Source organism: Anas acuta, chromosome 1 (genome assembly GCF_963932015.1).
Source record: "Anas acuta chromosome 1, bAnaAcu1.1, whole genome shotgun sequence".
Classification (NCBI taxonomy): domain Eukaryota; kingdom Metazoa; phylum Chordata; class Aves; order Anseriformes; family Anatidae; genus Anas; species Anas acuta.
The window spans coordinates 17,966,075-17,992,037 of NC_088979.1; the positions used below are offsets into that span (position 1 = coordinate 17,966,075).

General features: G+C 41.0%; 1 protein-coding gene across 1 annotated transcript in view; it reads right to left on the reverse strand.

The window, feature by feature from the left end:
- RDX (radixin) overlaps positions 1-25,963 on the reverse strand; it is a 39,703-nt gene that overhangs the window by 13,168 nt on the left and 572 nt on the right. Inside the window, exons 2-5 of the mRNA XM_068670729.1 lie at positions 18,507-18,578; positions 8,473-8,556; positions 3,774-3,869; positions 1,851-2,125 (exon numbers count right to left, since the gene is read on the reverse strand). Coding sequence (XP_068526830.1) covers positions 1,851-2,125; positions 3,774-3,869; positions 8,473-8,556; positions 18,507-18,518 — 467 coding nt within the window. The 5' untranslated portion in view covers positions 18,519-18,578. The remainder of the gene's footprint in view (positions 1-1,850; positions 2,126-3,773; positions 3,870-8,472; positions 8,557-18,506; positions 18,579-25,963) is intronic.

A 25,963-nucleotide genomic window follows, 5' to 3' on the forward strand; every position in this document is an offset into this window, starting at 1 on the left:
CCTTAAGAAATTATTTTTAAGGGCTATTAAATAAAAGGAAACTAAGACATTCTTACTAAAAGAAGTCAGAACAGTTGTTTTTTCCTTCCTTTCTCTTTACTCAGGAAAAGAACAATTTACTACTTTTCCCTACATTTTTAGGGAACTACAATAAGGAATAAACAGGGTGATGCAAAATATACTGATGCAGTATTTCTATTATAGGATTTCTCTTACTCATTTTGCAACTCTATCGCACATCTAAGTTCTTTCTTCACATGCTCCTGATGAAACATGGCTAGCAGGTAGGCAAGTGCTAGTAGTGTGACAAAAAGAAATCAACAAGGAATTTGTCTTGTTGCTGCCCAGCTCATTTCTTCTGAGCCAAGAAGTATGTTCACTGGTCAAAACACTTCACAACTCTATAGTTAAGGAGAACTGCAGGTCTTCTCACCTTCTGCAGTAAGATTTTGCAATGCTAGTCTACTTCTGGAAATGAGTATTTTTGTCATTACATTGTTCTGAAGTACCTTAATTATGTACCTGTCAGTTTTCTGGCAAATCTCTGGTGACAGGAGGCAAAACAGGAATAATTGTGTTAGAATGAATACAAAAGATGCGTGTTCACCCAGTGCAAACTGGCAAACTATTGGTTGAAAACATGCTGGGAAATCATCTGAACGATTGTCTACTGAAAAGGAGCATCCTAAGCATTTCAATTTGTGTTGTACACAAGCACTCTGGCGTTCACAGGCAGTCACCACAACTAAGCAAAGACCAAGATTTGTGAACTACCACATTCAGCACGGAGTTGTATTGGTTCTTAATCTCCTTGCCTTCCTAGTACAGCGTATTTTTCCAGAAGTGTGTAGACCTCACAGTCACAAGAAAGTATGCAACCGACACCAAACTCTTACCCAGAATTTTTAAAAACCTGAAACATTTTCAGAAATATTTTTTTCAACACTTCACAATCCTTTGAAATGCTTTTTTACTAGCTTGAGAGTTCAAAACTTAGCTAATGAGCTAATTCCTACTGTAAGTTCTCACAAAAACAGAGCATACGGATTTCAAAGAAAACAAATTATTCCATGGTTCTCATCTCTTTGAAGAGGCACTCGTGTTACACATTTAGTAAGTACACATTTGTTGACAATACATCAACATGGAATAATTTACATTAACAAAACTATCTAACTTTGTGTATTTGTGTTGCAATGCTTCTCTTGCTGCCAACACATGTCAGGAGCATGGTTTCAGCTGTGAGGGGGAAAAAACAGAAGTATAATCTTGGTGCTTACTTTTCGTAACTACTTAGACGTGTGACTAATACAAAAAGGTTCGTGCTCAACAACAATGGCAACAGTTGATTTTCTAAATTTTCTCCCCAGGCTAGCCATTTTTCTGCTCTGCATCTAACTTATAATATATTTTAATGATTTTCAGGAATTAATTGTTATTTACCAGAACTTGCATAAAAACATCAAGAACTGAAGAAAAAGAACAGATATTAAATAAACCTTAATGATTTATATTAAAGGACTTTGATTTTAAGCCTCTGGGAATGATAGATCATTTTATCTATTTTGGAATACTTTGGAAATTTGATCCACTAAAACTGTGCAGCTGGTTGTGGACAGGACAATAAATAAAACCCATGAAAATCTCATGAAACCATTGGCTGAGATACTTTGATATTTAGTCAGAACTGGGATATCATTTCCTCCTAAATTCTACTACTGCAACATGCATCTCTTTAAGAAAGTTACCATTAAATGCACATTTTCACTTAATATTCTCACAATAAGAAGTGTGCTGCAAGTTTATATACAGCAGATGATGCAAAAGCATATATTTATGGTCTGTCTCACCGCTGAGGGAGGAGTCTGTCATTGGCTAGGTAGCCTAGTTTATGTATCTCCTTATTGTAATCTCCATACTTGGACTGGACAGCGTAAGAAGCCAGAAGAACTGCAGTTTCTGGTGGACAATATATCTCGTCGTTTAAGATAGCTTCTTTGACTTGCAGGAAGAAAAGTCTCTGTGTTATTTCCTGAATTAACTCTTCAGATACATCTTCTGGAAAGAACTTGGCCCTGAACTTGAACTGCAAAGGATTCTCTTTCCTTACATCCTGCTGTGTTACCTAAGGGAGGAAGAAGAAAGTACAGTAAATAAAAACATCAAAAGACCACTAAGTGCTATATTAAATACAAATAGCTTGGCTGAAATCCAGCACTTCTTGACAAGCCCATAGTACAACTCACTAACGATTCACAGGGCACTGCATCAAGTACATCAACTTGCAGAAATTTGAGTAATGTTTCAAAATTTTCTAAGGCTGTGGAAGAGTCTCGTGTGTTATTTATTAAAATAAAGATCTGGGAAAAAAAAAGTTGTAAATACATACAAAAAAAGTTATATGCCTGGACGAATTGCAATAAATATCAAATTAGGTTTAATAAGATTTCTTCAGCAAGAGCTACTGCACATTAAGTATAAAGCTGGACTCTTTTACAAGAAGTCTTTGAACTACTGAACATGTGCTTTGTGCCAGCAGAAAACCACGATTCTATTCATCACATTTTTCTAGAACTTATGCATATGCCTTATCATCAGGATTTTGGTGAAGAGATCAGATGTGGTCAGCTTACAAGTTTTAAACAGCTGTCTACTTCAAGATGTCATTTTTCAGATTTCTAAATGAAAAATAGGTTTCCTGTTTTATTTGAGCTCAGCCTTCAGAACTCACTGTGACTAAAACAAAAAAAATCAAACGTTACAGTAATCCTAACAGTGAATACTGTGGTTATTAAAAGGTGCATTGAGAATAAATCTCAGACATCTCAATTACACAAGCACTTTATTATGCATTTAATCTTACATGCACAAGTAGTCCTTTTAGAACTTCACTACGAATGAAATCGTTTGTTTGCTCAACTCACAGGAAGTACCAAAAGTTATAAATAACAACCATTTAATCGCGTACCTAAGGCAACTTAAACACTGCATTTCAGATGTTCATTTTAAATCTTTTGCTCGCCTTTCATTCTTCCCCATAGAGCTCTGATTTATATGTACTGTATTTTACTTTAAACTTACCAATGATTAGATGGTTTGGGAAAAATTTGGGGAAAAAAAATGGGAAAAAATCATGAATTATTTCCTAAAATTCAAGGCAACAAAGATATTCTTGATTAAACTTCAAGAATCCTGTTATTTAGCAGTGCTGTTAATAATCTGACAGCCAATATTAAGTGACAATCAAACCATAGATAACATTTAAAATAAAATGACCTGGCTACCAATAGATACTAGGTGTTCTGTGCTGCTGGGGAAAACAAAATAGAAATTATCCTACAAATTGCATGTTGGATTTTAGATACCTAAACAGAAGATTAGGAACCTATCATTGGTGCCTTGTTCAAAAACCTACAGCTATATACATGCCAATTTCTGAAGTTCAAATACTTATAAACTTATAATTTGCCACCAGAAAACAAGACAATCATATGAATGGAAGTTTTCTTAAATGCATACATCACCATGGTCCTGGAAATACAGAAAGTGACTTTCAATCGTTCTCAAATTAAACGCTGATGCAGCTTTGCAATATGATTCTGTTCTTTTATGGCTAATCAAACTGAACTCTGCATTTTGTCATTTGAAGCAAATGAAAAACAACTTTTTGACTAGATTTGAAGCCAGATATCTCACTCACAACATCGAAGCATCAAGTCTTATAAAAGCCTCTTTAAAACTATCCATTTGTCTAAGTGTCAGGAAAACATTACCTTTTTATTTAGCTTCAGCCAAGTTGAGTAGCCTTTGCTGTCCACATACTGTAGCCCAAAAAACCAGACTTCGCGAAGACCAACGGTTTTTACCACCTAAAGATAAGCGACCCAGAATCATCAGTAATCTGTACAGCAGGAATCTCTTATGGTTAAGTTGTATAAACAACCTCAAATTGAAATACAATGAAGTATTTAACATAAAAAATAGTAACAAAACATGTTCTAGATAAACTCAAATACCACGTTGCCAAACTACCAGCTGGAGCGAGCAGCTTACTGCATGTATCAACCTCAGCACCTAAGGAGTAAGGCAGCAAACAGGACCCTGATCTTTGAAATCAGGTCTGGGAAGGGATCTGCAGACCTACAGACAAGTAAGTCCACTTCAACAAAAGACAATCAGCAAAATTATATTGAAGAATAATACTTGGGGACAAGTATGATGTAAAGAGGATGAATCACCTCCTTCAGATATTTTTGAGATCTTCTGAGTTAATGATAAAAGGGATAAGAACGGTCTGGCTGACAAATCATAAGTGGATTTCCTGTAAGATTTCTGATCAATCCTATCACCAATGGCTATTAAAGAAACAAAATGTCCTTAAATAGAGGGAAGGCTTTTTTATGGATAAACTAATTAAAAAGAAATAAGCAATTGCAACAACAGACACTGATTACTTGTAGTGCAACCATGAGGGAAGTCTTACAAAACTTCGTATGTGATCCAACAAAAAAAAAAAAAACACCCTGGTATGACAAAATCTGCTGTAGAAAACCTCCCATAAAGATCTCTGAATGAACAGTGGGGAAAAAGATTAACTTTGATAAAAGATGATATTTAATAAAACTAAAATACTGTGCATTGAACACAACAATTTTAATCATGTGAACAGAGTACTTGTTGCAAAGGAAAAAAGCTACAATGACGTCGTGTTTTTATACAAATCTGTGGTTTCCCATATCTCTAATACTACATACAGAGTGGTCGTGTCACTTTATAAAAGGATGCTGCAGCACTGGAAACGTTTCAGAAATGTTGAAAGGAATGATCAGTGACATGGAACATCTTCAGCATAGACGAGACCAGAACTAAAGCTACAGACATGGAGAAATGAGGCAGGGGGGAAGATGATGTGTGTCTTTAACACTTGCATGGCACATAGAAGGAAAATAGAGAATGATTATTCATTATTTCTCATGATGTAAGAAAAGAATTAATGGAATCAACTGAAATCATTAGACAGCAGGTTCAAAGCAAACAAAAAGAAGCACTTTTACTACACAGCGTATAATAAAACTGTGGAACTATCTTGCAAGTCTTTGGCACAGTGAGAGTACACATGGATTCAATAAGCAATCAATCAAAAAGGTCCAGCAAAGATTATTAAACAAACTGTAAACTCTGGCTCCAAAAGATGCAGTAGGGCAGTACTTACGTATGTTCTCAGGCTGGACCATGCTGGCAAGCTGGTTTACTGAAGGCTGTTTTATGGAAGCATTCAGATGCATGTGAAATAGAATTTTACACATAGATCCTCCTCCACTTTTAAGTAGTACTAGCGGGTTGCAAAATTAAGATTTGGAAAATTAGAAAAATGTCACAGTTAAGGCTGCTGTGCAAACTTACTTCTGATCCCTTGCACGTGTGTATTATTACTTAACAGTCACTCAAGTGCACCTTTTTTTTTTTCCCATCCTCTACCCTTCCACCTTCAAGCTCCACCAAGGCACAGAATGGACAACGTTCGTGGATCCAAACTGATTCCTTAGTGAACAATTCTTTGCTGTGAATTCTTACATTATACTCCTGCTTTGGAACAACTGAGCAAGTTTATGCTTCTGCTATTGTCCTGAGCTATATCTGGTGTCCTGCTGCTTCTTTTGGCACAGATCTTCAGCGTGAGGCTGATTAAACTACTCATGGCTTTCGCAGATGACTCCTAATGCTCTTTATTTTGCAGCTGTCCAAGTCAAACCTCGGTACCTACTCAGCACTCTGAGCTGCAACATCAGTCAGTAACAACTGCAGATGTTCAACAGCTCTGCCCGTAAGGCATAAGGAGACAAGTGCTTATGCTCCTGTCAAAACATTTCACTCTCACTGCTAGCCGCTGCCCTTCAGCTGAGAAGCACACTGCACATTATTCAAATACACACAGGTTGCCTTCTGCAAAGTTACACGTGTTTGTAGATCAATACTGAACACGGCTCACACATGAGCTTGTTTTACCTCAGGACATCAGGGAAAAGCATGGTCTACTGCTGCCTCTCAGCTCAAAGAAAAGGCTTTCTGAAACTTTGCACCATGATAATATAAGCACTTATACACAGCAGTGGTGTGATATGGAAAGTACGCAATGGGAAACTTAGGAGTTTGATTTATAATTCAGGCTCAAAAGATTTATTAGATAGCTTCAGGCAAATTTTCATCACATCTGTAAAACAGATTTATCCACCATCGTATCCCACAGCTTGACAACTAACAGGTAATAAAAACCTCTCGGAGAAGAAAAGTGACTAGAAAACAGATACTTGTTTTGGCAGATCAAAACATTCACATGAAGAAAACCTAGCAAGATTTCCATTTAGTCCACCACAGAAAGATCAATCTAGGGGAGGTTTCTGAGATACCCAGAAAGGAGAGCTGGGGGTTAACTTGAAATGAAGCAGACAACTCTCCCATTCCTCCTGAATGGAAGCTACGGGAAACCAGCTCTGCTGCTTGGTGCTAACAACTTCCTGGAAAGAACAAGGCAACCCCCACCTCTGCCACCAGACTGGACAGGCACCCACCCCAGGATCCTCTCTCCCAGGAAAATCAGAGATGATAAACTGGTTGAGAAAAAGAGAACTTGTCTTGCCCATCCTAACTAATGATAAATATGTTAAAGCACCTCCTGAAATAGCATGAGACACTAAAATAAACTGGTTTGTGCAGTAAGAACTTTACTACGTTTCACAATGGAGGAAAAAGGAGAAATAGCATCGTTCTTCCTAGAGAAATAGCGTAGGTTTTGTATGGAAGTGCTATGTCGGGTGTGCAATACAGTTCAAGCTCTTGATGTTACTCTGTGGAAATCACGTACGGATTTAAGATCACGCTGAAAATATTTCTCTTGTAACACAAAACCATGCTGGTTGATTTTGGCTGACTTAAATTTTCAACTTCCACAAGTTGACTGTAAGAGCTTGTGAGATGTCAAAAGCCACACAGGGAGTCAAGGAACAAAACTGCAGAGAACACGAAACGTGCCAGGACAGAAAAAAGAACTCCCAGCTGTATCTTTGTTCCCTGTCTGCAGAAGCCCCAATTTGGATGAAGCTGATTACCTGGGCACCAGACATTACACAGCAGAAGGCCACCCCACCCAGAGCTGCAGGGCGGCAGATAGCAAAGGTTGGCAAAAGAGACAACAGTTTTCAGGCTGCTGTGCCACAGAATACCACCCTTTTTATTTAATGGTGGGGTTAGACAAAAAGCAGAACAGCTGCCCATGCATCTGCCCCCCTTCCTTCAAGATGATTTGCAGAGTCACGAAGTCTACTCCCAAGCTGACGCTGCAGGTAGACTGCTAACAACGTTAGCTAAAGGAGCAGGGGATAGAAGCGGGTCAGATTTGTTCCTAACAAAAATGGCAAATAAAACTAATATAAAGAAAAAGGCTCAGTGTTACCAAACACAGAAGTTATCTACCTTACATACTAAGACATTTAACTGACCCATTAAAGAACTCTTTAATAAATGTCACTTTCTCTAAAAATGCTTAGTGCCACGTACTCTCAGCATCTACAGTGGAGTGGACAGAAGTGGCAGCCCTACCAGACCAGGTATTTGATATATGCACACTGCTTTTGAAAAATAACTTGAAATATTTCTGCATTTTTAACTAAATGCATGCGTCTTCTGCCTAGATAACATACAGTAATTTAATTCCTCACTGAACAAAGAAATGACACAATGACAAGTTTCAATTCTCAACATGATCTAGAACACTCCACAACCTGGATCAAAAAAATAAATAGTTCAAGGTTCTAATGGCTAGCAATACGCAGAATGAATGCAAGAACAACCTTTCTAAACAAATCATTCACTTAGCTGGTTTAAGATAAAAGCACCATCAAGGGAGAATGCAGTGCTGATGGGACTGTAAACCTAAGGCACATTAAAGGCCATCACTTGCACTTTTGCACTCTGAAATTCAAGTTTAAAAAAAAAAAAAAGAGAATGGATCATAGGCCAGCATTACTTCTCAAACATTTGAAAACTGAAATAGCATCTACAGATTCAACTCCTGAAGAAAAAAGATTCTAGCTTTGCTTAATTTTTGTGTAACATTTGTTTTCAAACAATAGTGAAGGCTATTTGAGTTTCTCACACAAGTAACTAACACTTTTATTGCAGCTGTAACCATAGTGCAACACAAAATACCATTATTTAAAGCAGTGCTACACACAAGATTCAGCTGAGGCCCCATTGTTCATCTATGTATGCAGAACTGTCTTTGAATTTAGTGCACTCCATTAGAATTAACAACAAAGTTCAAACTAATTGACAGTTTGGCTTAGATCGTTACAGAAAATGATGGAAATCTATACAAGAGAGCACTTCTGCTTTATCAACCTATGCTTCAATAACCACAACAGCTTTATCTGATGTGTTTGTACAGATGGATAAACACAGACAGGTGTAAGTTACCTGATCAAAGAGCTGCTTGCCTGTTGTATTGGGTTGGATGGCAAATTCCAACTCAGCATCCATTGTGGTCACTCGGACGTTGATCTAAAGAAAACAACAACAAAAAAATAGATATATCACAGTGTACCAACGTAACGCTTCTGTATACTGCAATTACCTTGCAAAAAACAATCTGCAGAAAGTAAATTCAACAACTGCAATGGTCTTGTACATGTGCAGAACACAAACATGTAAAATTTCAATCCGAAAAAAAGTCTTAACGTTAATTTTGTATACAAGCATACTTGACGTAGTACTTAATGTTGGGTTGGAAGGTCAAACCATGGAATAAAATTCAAATAAAATCAACTCAATGGGATGGCTGACGCTACTCCTAAACACCTAAAAAACACTCTGGCATTCATCTGTGGGGCACTACCTTCTGATGAACTTCCCAAACACGTGCAAAATAAAGTTTAAGTGACATGTTATTATTTCAAAGCATTTATATTAGTATAATATGCAATATAAAAAGCAAAGCAGTCCCCTGCCCAACCGTTTCCAATACTAAGAGGCTCAACTTTTTTTAATGGGTCTGGGACCAGTGGTTGGGACAGCCTAATAGCAGCTTTTACATCACTGGCAGGAAGAACTATAGAGGTTGCTCCCCTTACACTGATCCCATCTGATCGCTTCACTACGAGGCTGGAAAAACCACCGGCATCCAATGAGCTTCTTCCCCCTGCTGGAATGGAAACCCATTTTCCAGATGCCTCCTGACAGGCACTGTTTCTATCTGCTCCAAAGCAAGCACTCAAATGCTCCGGGTGTATCTGGAAGCCTGCCTTCCTTGGAAAAAGTGTCTGTTCCAATTTCTCCTCAACTGGTACATGCAGGAGTGGGGATTTTCATGAAGCAGAACCAAGCACTAAATACACAGCGCTGGCTTCTCGCTGCTAGAATGGCCCTCTGTCCTACTGTTAGACTAGCATGTTTTATTTGTCTGTAGTGAATTATAAAGCATTAGAGGCCAAATTTGTTTTGCTATAAATGCAAAACCAGAAGCACAAAACTTATTTAAGGAACACACATAGTTTAATTTCTCTCTCTACTGTAAAAAACGGAGCAGGAATAAATTAGGGCTTGTATTACAGGTTCTCACACTACTTGACCCATGCCTGTGTAAATCATTTCCATTAGCTGTTTCCCTAATTTTGCCACCAGGTGGAATACTTTGAGAAGTGAGCCTGGAAGAGTCTCAATAAGACAGAGCACAGAAGACACGTAAAGTGTGAAAAAGAAAACCCAAGAGAAGTTTGTCCCTGCGTAGCAGTTTAAGCTTGTTCACCCCTTTCTTTCGTGTCAGGGTAAACAACTCTGGGCATGAGCTGGATACGCCAGACAAGAGTAGCGGGAGGCAGAGGACCTCTAGGTTATAGACCTGCAAACAAGGAAGATAGCAGGGGGTTGGCAAAACTTCTGCATGCAAGTCCTGATAAAGAACAAGAGTTGAAGGCTTCGGAGGAAAAGATAGTAAACTTTTATTGGAAAAAAAATAGAGGGTGTGCGTGTCAAGAAGAGGGAAACGAGGTGGTTTCTGCATATTCTGCTCCTCCGTTTCAAGATAAAGCTGCTTTCTTTTAAAAAACGCTTCAACTTTTAAAAAAGGAAGCCTCCTGCTTTAGAGCAGCTACAAACAAGTTATAAAGGATAAGGCTAAAACGTAACTTTATTAAACGCCAAAGCACTCTTACATAACAGCAGCAATGCCAAAACACAAAGTGCCACAGATCTAGAAAGCACAGAAGGGTGAGCTAATTGCAGCAGACTTTTTAAAGTTGCAGCAAAGACTTCTTAAATAAATATCCTTGTAACAAGTGGTATTTTACAGAAACGGAGGGTTTACTACCTGAAAGTCTGTACCCCTCAGAAGCTAAAATATTCAAAATAAATAGTAAAATAATAGAGAAACAAAATATAGAGGCAAAATGAACACAAACTGTAGATTCTGTTTCCTTCTGGATATACTAGCTGAAAAAAAAAAAAAAGAGGAGCAGAGTGCTGTAAGAGTGTTATGAAGAGGCCTACAAAGGCAATCACACTCTTGATTTGAAGAAGAATATCGTCTTCCTCCTGGATATGCTTACACCAACTTCAATTTCGGTGTACAAATATTGAGCTTGTACAACCTTATAATGAATGGCTGAGTTGGGAAGGGCCCTCTGGGTCCATCTGGTGCCCCTCCTGCCCAAGCAGGGACACCCAGAGCAGGCTGCCCAGGCGGCTTTTGGGGATCCCCAAGGAGGAGACCCCACAGCCTCTCTGGGCAGCCTGTGCCAGGGCTCCCTCACCCTGTCACAACAAAGAGGTTTTTCCTCATATTCAGAGGGAACTTCCTGCGTTTCTGTAACATTGTTTCAAGGCTTCAGTTATTTCTGTCCATGGAAGACACCAAGGTTATGCTGGCAAAGCCTGAGACTGAACCCAGAAGACCCTGCAGTACTCAGGGATCTGACCGATGTCATCACAGAACCTCTCTCAATTATTTTTTCAGCAGCCTTGGGAACCTGGACTGGTCTCAATTCACTAGAAGCTGTCAAATGTGGTCACAGTTCTCAAGAAGGACAAGAAAGAAGATCCTGGCAATTACAGGTGTGTCAGCATCACTTCATTGCCTCGTAAAATTATGCAGAGAATTATTCTGGGAGTTACCAAAAAACACCTAAAGGACATTGGTCAGAGCCAACATGGGCTCACAAGGGGAAGGCCATGTCTAACAGACTTCATTTCCTTCTATGACAAAATCACCCAGTTAGTTGAGCAAAGGAAGCCAGTCAGTGTAATCTTTCTGCATTTCAGTAAAGCTTTCAATCCTGTCTCTCACAGCATCCTTCTGGACAAGATGCCCAGAACCCAGTTAGATCAAAGCACACGAAGATGGGCGAACAGCTGGCTGATGGGTCGGGCCCAGAGGGTTCTGGCAATGGGGTTACATCAGGCTGGCAACCTCTCACTAGTGGGGTTCCCCTGGGATGTCCATTTTAGGGCTGTCTTTTTTTCATAAATGATTTAGGTGAAGGACTTGGAGTCGTTTTTTTGGAGCAAGTTCACAGATGATACCAAACTGGGTGGAGCTGCTGACTCCGTTGAGAGTGGGGAGGCCTTGCAGAGGGATCTGGACAAATCAGAGAGCTGGGCAATCACCACCAGTGTGAATTTTACCAAGAGCAAGGGCTGGGTTCTGCACCTGAGAAGGGGTAACTCTGATTATGTGTACAGACTAGGGGATGAGATGTTGGAGAGCAGCCCCACAGGAAGGGATCTGGGGGTTGTGGTCAACAGCAAGCTGAGCAAGCACAACATCCACAAATTATGAAGACAGGCACTAGTCTGAACACAACTGCATGGTGCCAACTTCATCACACCAACATGCAAACAGGGTGGACCTTTCACAATGGTGAGAAGTGTGTGAAGGCACATGTTGGAGAACCACCACTCCTCGTACCACAGGGCTCTTGCTATGCCGTTTCACTCTTGCTCTCACCAGGATTACACTTCTTCTACACTTCAGGAACTCCTACAGAACATTTGACAGGACTTGGGTGATGATTTCAGCTCCTCAGTTGATTCACACATCCAGTTCTGCTGTGCACAGGCTCAGGGCAAGAGCTGCAGCAAGTCTCAGGACACCTGCATACAGGGCATCTGCTCAGCTCCCACTTCAGGTGTATGACTACACTGATCTCCACCCAGTGAAGTTAGCACAGTTCTTGTACTCTTGTGCTGGGAAGGGGGGCATTTAAAAAAAATAAAAATCCCACAACCCATAGGCAACATACAAATGCCATTAGGGTTTGCCTTTTTCTGGCAGAATTTCACCCTGAACGTATTGCCTTGATGTAATTCTACATTAAATTACATAAATATAAGGGAGACCTCATTGCTCTCTGCAACTGCCTGGAAGGGAGGTGTGGGGAGCTGGGGGTCAGCCTCTTCTCACAGGTAACCAGTGATAGGACCAGAGGGAATGGCCTCAAGCTGCGCCAGGGGAGGTTCAGGTTGGCAATGAGGAGACATTTCTTCTCAGAAAGAGCAGTCAGGCACTGGGACGGGTTGCCCAGGGAGGTGGTGGAGTCACCGTCCCTGGGGGTGTTCAGGGAAAGGTTGGACGTGGTGCTTGGGGACATGGGTTAGTGGGTGACACTGGTGGCAGGGGATGGTTCGACCAGGTGATCTTGGAGGGCTTTTCCAACCTCAGTGATTCTGTGATTCTGCGATCAAGGCATTCTATGATAAATCAAGCACCTAGACAAGCACAGACTGTACTTAAAAAGTAATACCAGAGAAGATAAAAAAGTAAAGTTAAAGAGTTATTTTAAGTCTTTTTAAGATGCCTAAGAAGAAAAAAGCATTTGGCAGTAAGTTTCCTTCAACTGGCTACTTCTATGAACTAAGACGCTGCAGGAAGGTATAAAAAACCACAGTGCAGATTAGCATACTGTAACATTTGCTGGACATTTCTCTTGCAAAGCTCTACCTTGGAGCACTAAACCTCTAGTTACAATACCAAGACTTATCTCACAGCTTCTAAAGAAAATAGGTTGGCTCACTCGCCCACAGGTAACAACGTAATCAAGTGGCCAGGGACAGAAACCTTTCACCAGAAAAAGAATGGTCAGACTTTTGGAAAAAAAAAATCTACAAGTATGATTTTCCTTTATTCTCATAAAACTGCTTTGCCAGCTTAAATAAATATCTTTTTATTTATTTATTTAAGTTTCAAATGCATTGAAGCATTGCATTCTGACAGGGATTCTCACCTTGGCATCAGAATTAGTTGACTGAGTTATTCTGTATTTTACCCCACTTGCTTTACAGCATAAGGGAACAACAGAAGGGAAGACTGTGTATGTAACATGTACAGGTCAATTATTTGAAGAATAATGCATGGAAGTATTAGAATGAGCACAGGGGACATGGAAGTAATAGAATGAGTGCAGAGGAGCAGGGCCATGAGGATGATCAAGGGGCTGGAGCAGCTCTCCTATGAAGACTGGCTGAGGGAGTTGGGGTTGTCCAGCCTGGAGAATAAAAGGCTCCGGGGAGACCTCACAGCGGCCTGAAAGTACCTAAAGGGGGCTACAGGAAAGCTGGGAGGGACTCTTTGTCAGAGGGTGTAGGGATAGCACAAGGGGGAATGGCATTAAACTAAAAGCAAGTAGGCTTAAATTAGATAAAAGGAGGAAAATTTTGACTCAGAGGGTGGTGAGGCCCTGGCACAGGCTGCCCAGAGAAGCTGTGGATGCCCCATCCCTGGAGGTGCTCAAGCCAGGCTGGATGGGGCTTTGGGCAACCTGGGCTGGTGGGAGGTGTCCCTGCCCATGGCAGGGGGTTGGCACTTGAGCTTTCATCAAGAAGCCCGGAACTGAGTAGGCAGCAATGTTTAGTAAGAACATTTAAAATTATACGGAAAAGGTTTTCTGTGGTTTTGGTCTGTTTTAATGAATACAGTATGAGTCGGTCATGTGCAAAAGCCAGAGAAACCAGCCTAATTCTTATCTGTAATCAAACTGCATGTAGCAAAAAAGGGGTTTTCACAGTAAACAGCTAATTATTATACTCTCTTTACGTTACATTATTTGTGTTAGTGGAAGAGCAGCATGTTGGTCCCACGGCTTTCTGCATGACACAAGCACACACAGCACACTCCGCACATCAACCTCAGAGCAGACACATGAAGAGATGCAAGAGAACAATCAAAGAACAAGATAAGGTAAAACGCTGAGGATTAAACAGCATTAGGAACGGAAGAGGCTACAGAAAAACAGCCCACAGATTTTGATAATACTGAAAGACAAAAAAAAAAAGTTCTCCAAACTGACTTCATTTGTCTATTTATGCTGCAGCGATAGATCATTTATTGAAGCCGTAACTCAAACACTACACTGCAAAGCTCAAACATCGCCCCGCAAAACAATAACATTCTGATAAAAAATTGGATTTATGATACACAGCATCTCAACACCACCACTTCACTGAAATTACCTTCATCTTGTAAATATTAATTTGAATTTTAAACACCCAAATAATTCCACAATCTGACAGCTCTGGATACACAACACCACAAAATGCCAAAGTAGTCCAAAAAAAGGATTGCTTTTAGGCTTAGCAACGTTGACATTTAGTCCTGTTACTCCATAGTATAATGCTTTCTCTTTCGTGCCTTGCAGTCTTGCAGAGAAATGCTGCAAACTATCAGCAAAACAGCTGGGAATTTTAACTCCTCTTACACCCTATAAATGCAAGTAAAATTTCAGTCAATTACACCTAATCTTCTTAGCCTATGAAATGATTAACAGTTATGCAACTAATGATGCCTAATTTTAGTCCCCAGGTTTCTATTTTTGGTGAAGATCTGGGAGAATGGCACACAGCTAAGAAACATTTTGTATCTGTTCTTTTAGGAAGAAACTACCAAAAATAAGTTAAGATTCAACAAATACCCTATTCTTCTCTAAGCAGAGAACCAGGCACGTTGCAAATAGCCCTAGCTAGTAGCAGCTCCAATTTTGATTACAGCAACGAAGACCTAATTAAACAGCAGAAGTCAGCATTTTTTATTTATTTTTTTTTTTTTTTTTTACATAAAGACCAGAACAAAAATTAATTGCAACTTAATTTCACTCTGACAGACAGAACTGCAAACATGAAAGTCTCAATATTATTTTATTTTGAACGTAGAGGAGCTGCAGGAAAAGAACGGAGGGCTACTTTGTTCCAAATACAAAGTAAATAGATTTTTCTGCTGAAGCAATAGAACAAGAAAATGTTTAATAGTAGCTATTTTTCCAGACACTTATTACCTTTATATCTCAGGACAATGCATTAAAATCATTTTAACCCTTTTCAAAGCACCCTTTCTCACGCATGCTATTTAACCCAGTAGCCTCAGAGAAAATCCCAAACACTCACAGAAGAACAAGGACCTTTTACTACCACAACTAAGATCATTCACAGTGGCACAAACCTTATTTCAGACAGACGCTTAACTTCCAGGAAAACTGAAAAAATTGCTTTAAAATTCAGCTATGCTAAGATGCTTTACTGGTCCTCATTTACTTAGTTTTGATTGGTATATTGCATAAACTTTCAACATGAAAGCAAAAAAAAACCTATTCCATTGATTTTCCTGTGATTAAGTGTTTAGTGATTTAATTTAAACTCATCTTTAGCTTCATTATTTGTTACATACAACAGCAAAACAAAATCCATTCCAAGCTGCAGAGTGTTTAGTTGTATGCACAATTCCCTTATTTACACAAATATCGGATTTCGAATTTTCTGACAACTATCATTACAGCAGGACCTGGGAAAAAGGAAATATCTGACCATGTCAAAGTAACACAGGGAAGAGATCTACAAAATAACACCAGCCAAATTCTCCCCAATTATGTTAACAGGTTTTTCCCAGTTCTATACAACAGCTTATTCACAATTCCTTCATTAGTTTTCAGGTTAAAAGACATCTAAAAATAAAGCTACAGAACAGTGACAGTTTTATTGCACAGCTGTCAAAGATGAAGAACAAGGAGTTTAAGCACAAAGTAGTTTCTGGGCTACATTTTCTTTAAAAGACTGGTAAGAGCTGTAATCAACATCCAGAGCGAGAAACCTTCCATGGCCCAGTGCTATGGAGCCCTGGCAGAACCCAAGCAAGGGTCTTCAAAGAACAGTGGCAGATTTATTGACCAAAACCTAGGACTAGGTTGTTAAGAGTCCCCAGAGGAGGGTAAAAAAAAAATAAAAGGGTAAAATAAAAGGAAAAGCTTCAAAGCAGTTTATCATTTAAGAAGCCACCATAACAAAACCTGAGGTTTGAGTTTTACAGGTAAAATCACTTAATCTGTGGCACGTGCACTACTACTGCATACACAGATTACAACTGATAACCACAACAACCTGAAGTTTACAGGAAAAAGATCCCTTTGACATTTTTCCTGAGCAGTAATCAATTTAATTTCGCTTCATGGCTCCTTTCACTTGGTTTTCTTCTAAGATCTCACATTGTCAGTAGGAAAAAACCCAACACATAAAACTCATATAAAGCCCTTCAGAAAAGCATGGATATATATTCTCTCACTGTTGGCATGACTCCAGCTTGCTTCCTAAGATCCAGTAGCTAGTTTCCATTCCTAGGGTGGACTGTGAGCCCTTTTAACACTTCTGCAATCTCAACTCTAAGGAGAATCCTTCACTCTGAACCATCCTAAAACTACATTTTCTGTGATTGTCTCAGGTCCCTGAAACAGTGGGAGCACTGCCTGCCTAAGTTTCATGATTTTGATCCCAGAATTTAGAGATAACCTCACACAGACTAAGGTGTTAGTTTTTCCTACTGATCAATTGCAAGGTCCTGCATCTGGGCTAGGGCAACCCCAAGCACAAATACAGGCCAGGAGAAAAATGGCTTGAGAGCAGCCCTGAGGAAAAGGACCTGGCCAATGAGAAGTTCGACATGAGTGAACCTTATCCTGGGCTGCATCAAAAGCAGCAAGGCCAGCAGGGTGAGGGAGGGGATTCTGGGATTCTTCCCTCCTGCTCTGCTCTCCTGAGACCCCACCTGGAGCCCTGCGTTCAGCTCTGGGGCCCCCAGCACAAGAAGGGCAGGGATCTGTTGGAGCAAGTCCCAGAGGAGGGCCACAAGGCTGGAGCACCTCTCCTGTGAAGACAGGCTGAGGGAGTTGGGGTTGTTCAACCTGGAGAAGGCTCCGGGGAGACCTTACAGCAGCCTTCCAGGGACTCTGTCAGGAGGTATAGTGATGGCACAAGGGGGAATGGCTTTAAAATAATTACTCATTCTACAAATGAGTAATTGGCTACAGACTACTCATTCTAATTTCATGAAGTGCTAAAATATTGTCCCAAATCACCTGGGGGAGGGTCACACGTGGGGGAAGAAAAATGACAGAAACAAAATGCTGTGGCCAGGCTGCCAGGAGCTCTGAAGCTCCAAGCAGAATTTGCAGCCTCTGGAGAGTCCCGTGCTCACATCACTCATTCAGCTGTACTGATTCCAAGCACTGGGGTGCAATACCAACTACTGTAATTTCTAATTAATAGAAAAAAATTTATACATCCACAAATATATATGTGCACACAGACTTATGCTCAGCAGTAGACAACATTTTGTCCTGGTCCTGATCTCAATGAAACATCAGTAAACAAAGGAAGCCTGCAGGCTGTTACATAAACCAATTAAGAAGAATAGAAATAATCTCCTCTGACAATTCAGTTCCCTTTCTGCATACTTTGCTCGCTCAATGTAAGTGGAAGAGACAACCAAAAATTGTTTAACACATGGCAGACAAAAATGCAAGCATCCAATATTCCACCACCACCAAAAGATCAAGCTGCTGAATAGTTATATCCTTAAAGAATTCCAGAACCAGGATGGAAACAAAAACCTGAGGTCTCTTTTTTCCTCTACAGAAAGTGGATGAGCCCTTATTTTAGCTGAAATGAGACGAATAGGAGATCACAAATATTGCTTGTGTCCTTCTTTTACACTTACCTTCCAAATTATACCCCCAATCACAGTAAAAATACCACCTAACGGTCCTGTTGCTATCACCAACACTTCACATGTTCTGCCTTTCCCTGACAAATCCTGCAGCAGATCCTTCTTTCACTGATTCTAACAGATGTTGAGTCAGGCCTCCATCACCCACTGCATGACACCTCATCCCAGAGTCTGCAATTCCTGAAAAGTTGTTCCTCCTGCCAGCCAAACGGGCCCTCAGTTCTCTGCAGCTTGAGCTCTGCCCCCTCTCCAGCTGCACACATACAGCCGTGCTGCACACAGCTTCTAACACCAAGATTTCAGGTAGTTTAATACCAACGTGTGGAAAAAAAGCTCAAGAACTCTGACTGTACCTTACCAGATCTTATGAAACCTAATAAGGGCAGATTCAAAGTAACTAGAGCTGTTTTAAGATAACTACTCTGAAAACTGAAAATCCCATTATGTTTTAGGGAGTAAGAAAAGAGCTACTTACTGGTTTCGGCATTTTGCTGGTTTTCTTTAGTCTCTCGTCCAGTGAAGTCTTCTACAATCTCTTTGTCCCCTTCTGTCAAAAACAAATGCAAAAGGCTCATTTTTAAATTAATCATAACAGAGTTCATGCACATCACAGCAAATAGTACAAATTCCACAGATAAACAAGAGCTCTACATGTGCAAAATGCACTTTTCAGTAGATAACATCCATTAAAAAAAAAAAAAAAAAAAAACAAGTTACCCACTACCAGAATCTACAGGTGTCTAAAAAGTAAACTCCTTCCCAGTTTTTACAGAATACTAACCCACTAACATTAGGGAAAAAAAAAGATCCCCAAAAACGTTCTTTTAAAAACTTACATCTTCCAGTACTGAAAGCTTATACATTATTTGAGAAGCAAAAATTTGAACAAGGAACTCCAAAGCTTCAATTTAGTCTGTCAATGCTAGCCAAATTTGAAGTTTCATGCAAACAAAGAGAAAACTAACATTATTTTTTAAGCATCAGACTGTATTTCGTGTCCATAAAAGCATCCATTTGTCTCAGGGAACAAGTCATGAACTCAATTTTCCCTAATGAAGAGGAATTCCAGTTGTCAGACCATTACAGTAAAAAAGGAGAAAAATCTGTACTGCTTATTTTTTATTTTTAAGCAGAAAGGCTCTAAGTTACATCTGTGTGGTAATGAAATTAATTACTATCATCTTCTGCAAGTTCAAAACGGTCTTTATGCCTCGAAAAAAGAAAGCTTGTAATTTCCTTGGTAGGTTGCATCCTGCCTTGACTCAACTCATGTCAACTCAGAAAGCAGAAGGAGCCAGTCACCTTCTTGCATGCTTTTAGAGTAACAGCATCTATGAATCAGTCCTGCAGCATACCAAAAGTGGCATTGCTTCCAAAATAATATAACTAATTACTCTGAGTAGTATTTGTCTTGGTGTGAATGTAATCTGAGATTTCAGTATTATAATTCCATGACTACATCAGACAGATAAAATGTTCAGAAGCACTTGAGGAAAAAAGTATAGGGACAAAATCAAAATGTTTAAAGCAATTTATTTATCAAAAGCAAACTTCTGCATCAATTTTTTAATTCATCAAAAAACAGAAGTGTCATGTATTGTTACATATATTTAGGAAAGTTCCTTTTCTTTGCTTCTTGGCAAAAAATACAGTAAATAGATCAACAAACATTTGCTCTGCAAGCCAAGGTACACTTGCTTTTTTCTTCTACTCTGTAGAGATTGTTTGAAAAGAGGGACTGGAAAAAAGAGATAAAGGTTGAAAATAACTTAAGAAATATCAATATTGTTGGCTGGCAAAGACGAATGAATGACTAAACATTACAGAAAGAGATCCTACGTCATACTGGATATGGAACAAATTTTGTTTAATCACAAATCAGCCTGAAATTAAAACAGTATCTTTAAGGTCTATTCATTATGGCACAATTAATGTAGAACAACAATAAAGGTATAATACAATACATCATAGTTTGTCCAGCATAATTACCAATACATTCCAGTAGGATTTTTTTTAAAACTTGCTTTAGGTATGAATTTTGAATTTTTTACTTCGGTTTTGAATTTCTGAAGATGTTCTGAAGCATTAGACAGTATCAGTAAGTCTATTTTACCATTTGAATATATAGTCTGATAGAATTTTTAAAATATGAACTCACTTTTCCATAATCCCCTTTTTTTTTAAAAAAAAAAAAAAAATATTTTTACCCAAAAACTTTTGAGGGAAAAAGAGATGAAACAAACGATGTTTCTACCAGGTTTCCTGGGACCTTACAACACTGCCCTTTGATACAATTCCATGGCACGTGTTCAGTTCACAGAGGACATTGCTGCCTCCCCTCCTTCCTTTCTCTAGCTCAGAGAAACCCAGGAGCACTAAAAAGCAGAACAGGCTTGGCTCTGACTCCTGCTACCTGTACGCAGGGCCCCGAGCTGCAGCAATCCCTGTGCCCACCTGGTTGCTAGCAGAGGCTCATTGCCCGTACCGCTGAAGGCAGGCAGAAGCCCTGGAGTTAAGCTCAGTTAACAAACAACATAAAAGCTAAACCAGATTCCCATCCACCATTTTAGAAGTGTGCCAACTCAGCAGTGCTACAAGGAGTGGGAAGCAGCACAACTGCTTTTATGTGCCTGTAGTAACATTTGCATTGACAAGAGGAGGCACGGGGAGACGAGCGACACCGCCTCAGAGCAGCCGCCGGGAAACAAACGGGAGCAGATGGCTCAGGGCTGAGTCCAGGGCAACCAACTGGCTCCTGGCTCAGGGCTTCCCAAAAGGCAGCGTGTCGAGCTTTCTGAAGGGGCTGCACCAATCCCTCCGATGGTCTGCCCTTGCCAGTTCTCCCACAAATGTATCCTGATTTGGTGGGATTGGTTTTACCGAAACGTTTTGTTAAACTCCTATCAACCAACCCTAAATTATGATTTGAAAACATGGTCTTAAAAAAAAAAAATACCTTCGGGTTTTAATCAGAAACATCACTACAAAAAACGATCCTGTAAAATAACAAGTCATCAAATCCCAATTAGGAGACAAATAATTTAACTGAATTTACAGAATTAACACATAGCTCATGTGCAATGAATCAAAGTTATCAGCTAAAATAAGAATCGTCTTGTCCAAAACCCAACCCAGACGAACTGTGCCCCTGACAGCCCCACAGATCTCAGGGGCCTGGGAAGTGACCACAATAAGTAAACAGAAAAAAAAATATGGAAAACAAATAATATAAACTCTATATTTTTCACTGGATGTGCTGCAGTAACTTAAGAATCTGTCATTTCATTTATTTAAAAGGAAAATATTTCCTTAATTTACTCAACTAGGCTGAAGGTCACTTCTATTTCAGATGATGAAAACCATGTGGTATATTACAAGAAAAAACACACTAAATGTTACACCAATGTTAGTTTAAAAGTTACATTTGTAAGATGGAAATAATCTGCGCATAAAGAAAAAACAGCCGGTGTCTATATGCTTTCACACTCGAGCTGTTAGCAATTCCAGCACAGTATGCTCGCACAAAAGCACTGCAACCAAGCGTGATCGCTACAGAAAAATCAAGAGCTTCGCAGACCTTAGAACTGTGCAAGAACTGAAATCAAAAAGTAAATAAAAAAATAACACCATCTTTCCTGAGCACTGGCAACAGCTAGTACTAAAACACAGCAAACGTGGAAACATTTGTCCGAAATAAACCAAAACCTCACTGCCAGGGGAAACAGCGTGCGCCTGCGCTGCTGCTGCTGGAAGGGGAGCTCACTTCTGCCACTTGCGTGTCCAGCAGCTTTACACTCGGTTCAGTTTTACTCAGCTTTTAGCTCTGACACAGTCCATTACTTATAGCTTTATCTTAACACCCACGTCAAATGACGCTGCGAACAGAAGAGCACATCCAAGGAGATGGGGAACGATTTCCCGTATTGCTCCCGCGGTCTGAGGCCCGCCTGTGACCTCCTGCACCCAAAGGTGCCTCCTCCGAGCCAGGAGGATTAACAGGTCATGACTCTGCAGAGTTCCTGCTGCTACAGCTCCTCGAGACCTTCGTGGAGGATGCTAGGAAGCTGGACCAAACTGCCAAAATATCAGCTGGCTCCACATCCCAAACCAAACCAAAAAGATCCGCCCAGAAGTACAAAAATTCTCTTAAAGCAAAGGATTGCAATTCCAACTCCTTCCACTCCAAGGCAGCTAGATTTTTAAATCATCATCATCATCCATGTTTCCAGTTATGCCACAAAAGGCAACAAATAAAGCAATTGTTGGAAGGCAACAAAGGAAGCTTTATGCAGAAAATGATGGTGCACAAAGCGCTCGATGCCAAAATTCTGTCATGTAATTTATGCAGCAGCTGTTTTCAAAAGAAACATTCATGCACACAGCTCTGGGGCTGAGGTCAGGTGAGGAAGGCGACTCGAGCAGGGCACCCGGATGGCAGAACCCAACCCTCAAAGGCAGCAGGGTCCCTGTCCAGCTTAGGACCTGCCCCCAGAAGCAGCCTCTTAGCAGAGTGCTTCCCCAGCTCTGTGAAGAGGCTCACCCTCTGCTTTCCTGCACACAGATGGCAGGGACCCCACAGCTTTAGCCACAGCAGTGCCACCCTCTAACTTGCTTATTTAGAGGAATCACCAAATGGTTTGGGTCTGAAAGGACCTTAAAGACCATCTAACTCCAGTCCCCCTGCCATAGGCAGGGACACCTCCCACCAGGCCAGGCTGCCCAAAGCCCCATCCAGCCTGGCCTTGAGCACCTCCAGGGATGGGGCATCCACAGCTTCTCTGGGCAGCCTGTGCCAGGGCCTCACCACTTTCTGAGTAAAGAACTTCTTCCTACCATGTAGTCTAAACCTCCCCCCTTTTAAAGCCATTCCCCTTGTCCTATCACTACTCCCTGACAAAGAGTCCCTCCCCAGCTTTTTCCCCTTTAGGTACTGGCAGGCCGCTGTGAGGTCTCCCTGTAGCCTTCTCTCCTCCAGGCGGAACAACCCCAGCTCCCTCAGCCTGTTCTCATAGGAGAGGTGCTGCAGCCCTCTGCTCATCCTCATGGCCCTCTGGATTCCAACAGGTCCCCGTCCTTGTGCCCAGAGCTGAACACAGGGCTCCAGGTGGGGTCTCACGAGAGCAGAGCAGGGGGGGACAATCCCCTCCCTCACCCTGTTGGCCTCACTGCTTTTGATGCAGCCCAGGGTACAGTTGGCTTTCTGGGCTGCATCCAAAGAAGGAACTTCTTAAAACTAAACACACTTTTTCTTTTCAGTCTTGTATCATTCCAATTTTTGAGGTGCCTAATAGCTTTAGAGGCAGCAGCAGGAAACGTACAGGCCACTGTACCTGACTGACTGGTCTCAGCTTTCTCCCAGAACATTTTACTCCAAAGCCGCCTGCGAGTACCTGCAGGGCAATCATCTTTTCCACTAAGCCTAACAGCTCCCTAATGACACGCTTGCAGAAGTCCAATAAAGAAGTTAATTCACCACAGGCTCTCCCTCCGCATACATCTTTTTCAGACAGCCGAGGAGTTGCGGTCTGCGCGATTGTCTCGGAGGTAGGCAAACCTGCAAGCTATCTCACAAAAAAGGGGAGAAAAAACTGAGTTCTGTAACAATAAAATAGAGACATGACCATTGCTGGGTATGACAGAGTTCTCCGCACCACCATTTTGAGTACTGTACCTACACCTGCCCAAGAACACCATTTCCTCCCAATTCTTCCCCCCAAGATACTAGAGACAAGCTTCCCGGGTCTCTCAAAGGTAATTCCCATGCAGCCAGTGCAATTGTTATGCCTTAAATGTATTTATAGCTAAATATATTTTGAAGAGGCAAGAGTTTCTTCCAAACGGGAGATGCTGGTAACTTCAAAAGCACAAATGGGAACTTGGCAGCACTGCAGTCAAATAGAAAAAAACACAGCCCAGCCAAGGAGTATTTATGCAATGCTTGCAGTTTTACCAGTCCGTGACAGATGTGCTGTATAACTTACATACTAATCTGAATATAAACTCCCATCTTCACATTTTAAAGTGCTCACAACTGGACTAGATAAAATAACTAAGATTTTGAAGAGTTCTACAACGACAACGTCCACTCTTCCCACACACTTCTGATAAATGAGTAAAAATGGAAATTGCAGAATGTGGCCAGTTGAAGTACTCCATTGTTTCCATAAATTTCTCCATGGAAATACCACTGGTAGGTGATTGTCACAAGTAAAATCCTGGTTATATCCCATTCCAGGAGCAGGTTTTGTGTTTTCTGAATAAAGCAGGTAAGGCTCTTAGCAGCAGTTCCACAAAATAAAGAAAACTGCTAACATGAACTTGCCATTCGCATCAGACTCCACGTGAGCTGGCTCGAGTTCTTGAGTCCAACTATTCTCAAGGTGTTCACTCCCTGGTTGGGCCACTGCACTATTTGTTTCTCCTTGTATTACACGACTTGAAAGACAGAATAATTAATAAAGGTCTAAAACAAAGAAAAAAAATAATTCAAAGCATAGCTAAGGATTAGACTGCTGGTGAAGTTGCCCCCCAGATGCAGCCCCTCAATGCTGAATGCAAAGAGTTTATTTACCAGGTCCCTTCAGCTCTGGAGAAAACTGGCTAAGTAAGACACCCAGCGCTGCTTTCATGTACCGGTATCTTCTGACAATCAGGTCTTTCTCCACAAGTCTGTATAAAGTTTTGGTTACATTTACAGACTTGAAAATCCTCCCTTTCCTCTACTCCCACACACTTTTAATGCAATACAAAGCGATAGGACAGCTTTGATGTATTTAACACATCCAATACAAAGAAGTAATACCTTGAACAACTTTCCTTTTAATCCCTGCCAACAAAAGTACCCCTTCTTAAAAAGCTGAGCAGCAATTTAAGATCTCTGAAGAAGAAAGGCCATATACCTAGCCTAACAATGCCGCAAGTCCCTTTAGTTGCTCTATTTACCAGGAACTGCCTTCTAACATCACAACCTTCTACATCTCTTACTCCCTAACCTCGCACCTTGTAGACAAAGCCATACTCATCCTCCAGCTTTACCAAATTTCCCGTGAACCAACTTTTTTCTGGCAGCTTTGAGTATCTTCAAGGCCTGCAACGCTCACCACTGCGATGGCAGAAGTAGGCAGTGACAAGAACCCTTCTCGTCCTCCCAACAGACACTTTCACACTGTTTCTTTCAGTCAGCAGTCAATGAAAACTCTCTGGACAGCTCCTGACATGTCACACCATGTCCTTTTCCGTGCGTTTTTTAAAGTTGTTTACTGTACTTTTGCTCCCTCACCTCCTGAGCTGATGGAAGAGCTGTGTCACTCAGCGCAAAGCTTGGAAACACGCCACTGCCATTTGCCAGGAGGGCTCTTATCTGGGAACACTGCATTGACTTACAGTTTATTTTTCTCACAGCCCCTCTTACGCTGAATCAATGGATCGATGGAGACGAGCCCTACAATCCCATACAGAGTCACTACTTTCCTCTTTATCGATTGCAAACCCACCTCGTGGCAATTGCCGTAAAGTTTCTGCGTGCCAGCTCCGCGCCTGCCCTCGCCACGCAGCCGTGCCAAGGTGCTGTGTGCGAGCTTGAGGCGATCGTGGCATTTCTGTGGGCACCTGAGCAGGGTTAGCGCCGTGCAGGCTGACTATGAACACTCACAACGCCGCTGTGGCTTACAAGGCAACAAGCGAATGGGAACTGGCTGGGTAAGGTGCAGGGACACCTCTGAGCCCTGGCCCGAACCAGTCACAGAGACACAATGGATTTAAATAAAGGAATGTAGCTCCTCAAACTAAATAAGAAATTATTTTAAAATCCTGGCGTGAAGAAGGTGAATTAATTTGCTGGGATGCCAGGCAGCCTCGTACACCTCACGACCAGTCGCGTTGGCAGGGCGTCCAGAGAGAGAGAGACCTCCCCGCGCTCAAATTAAGAAAAAA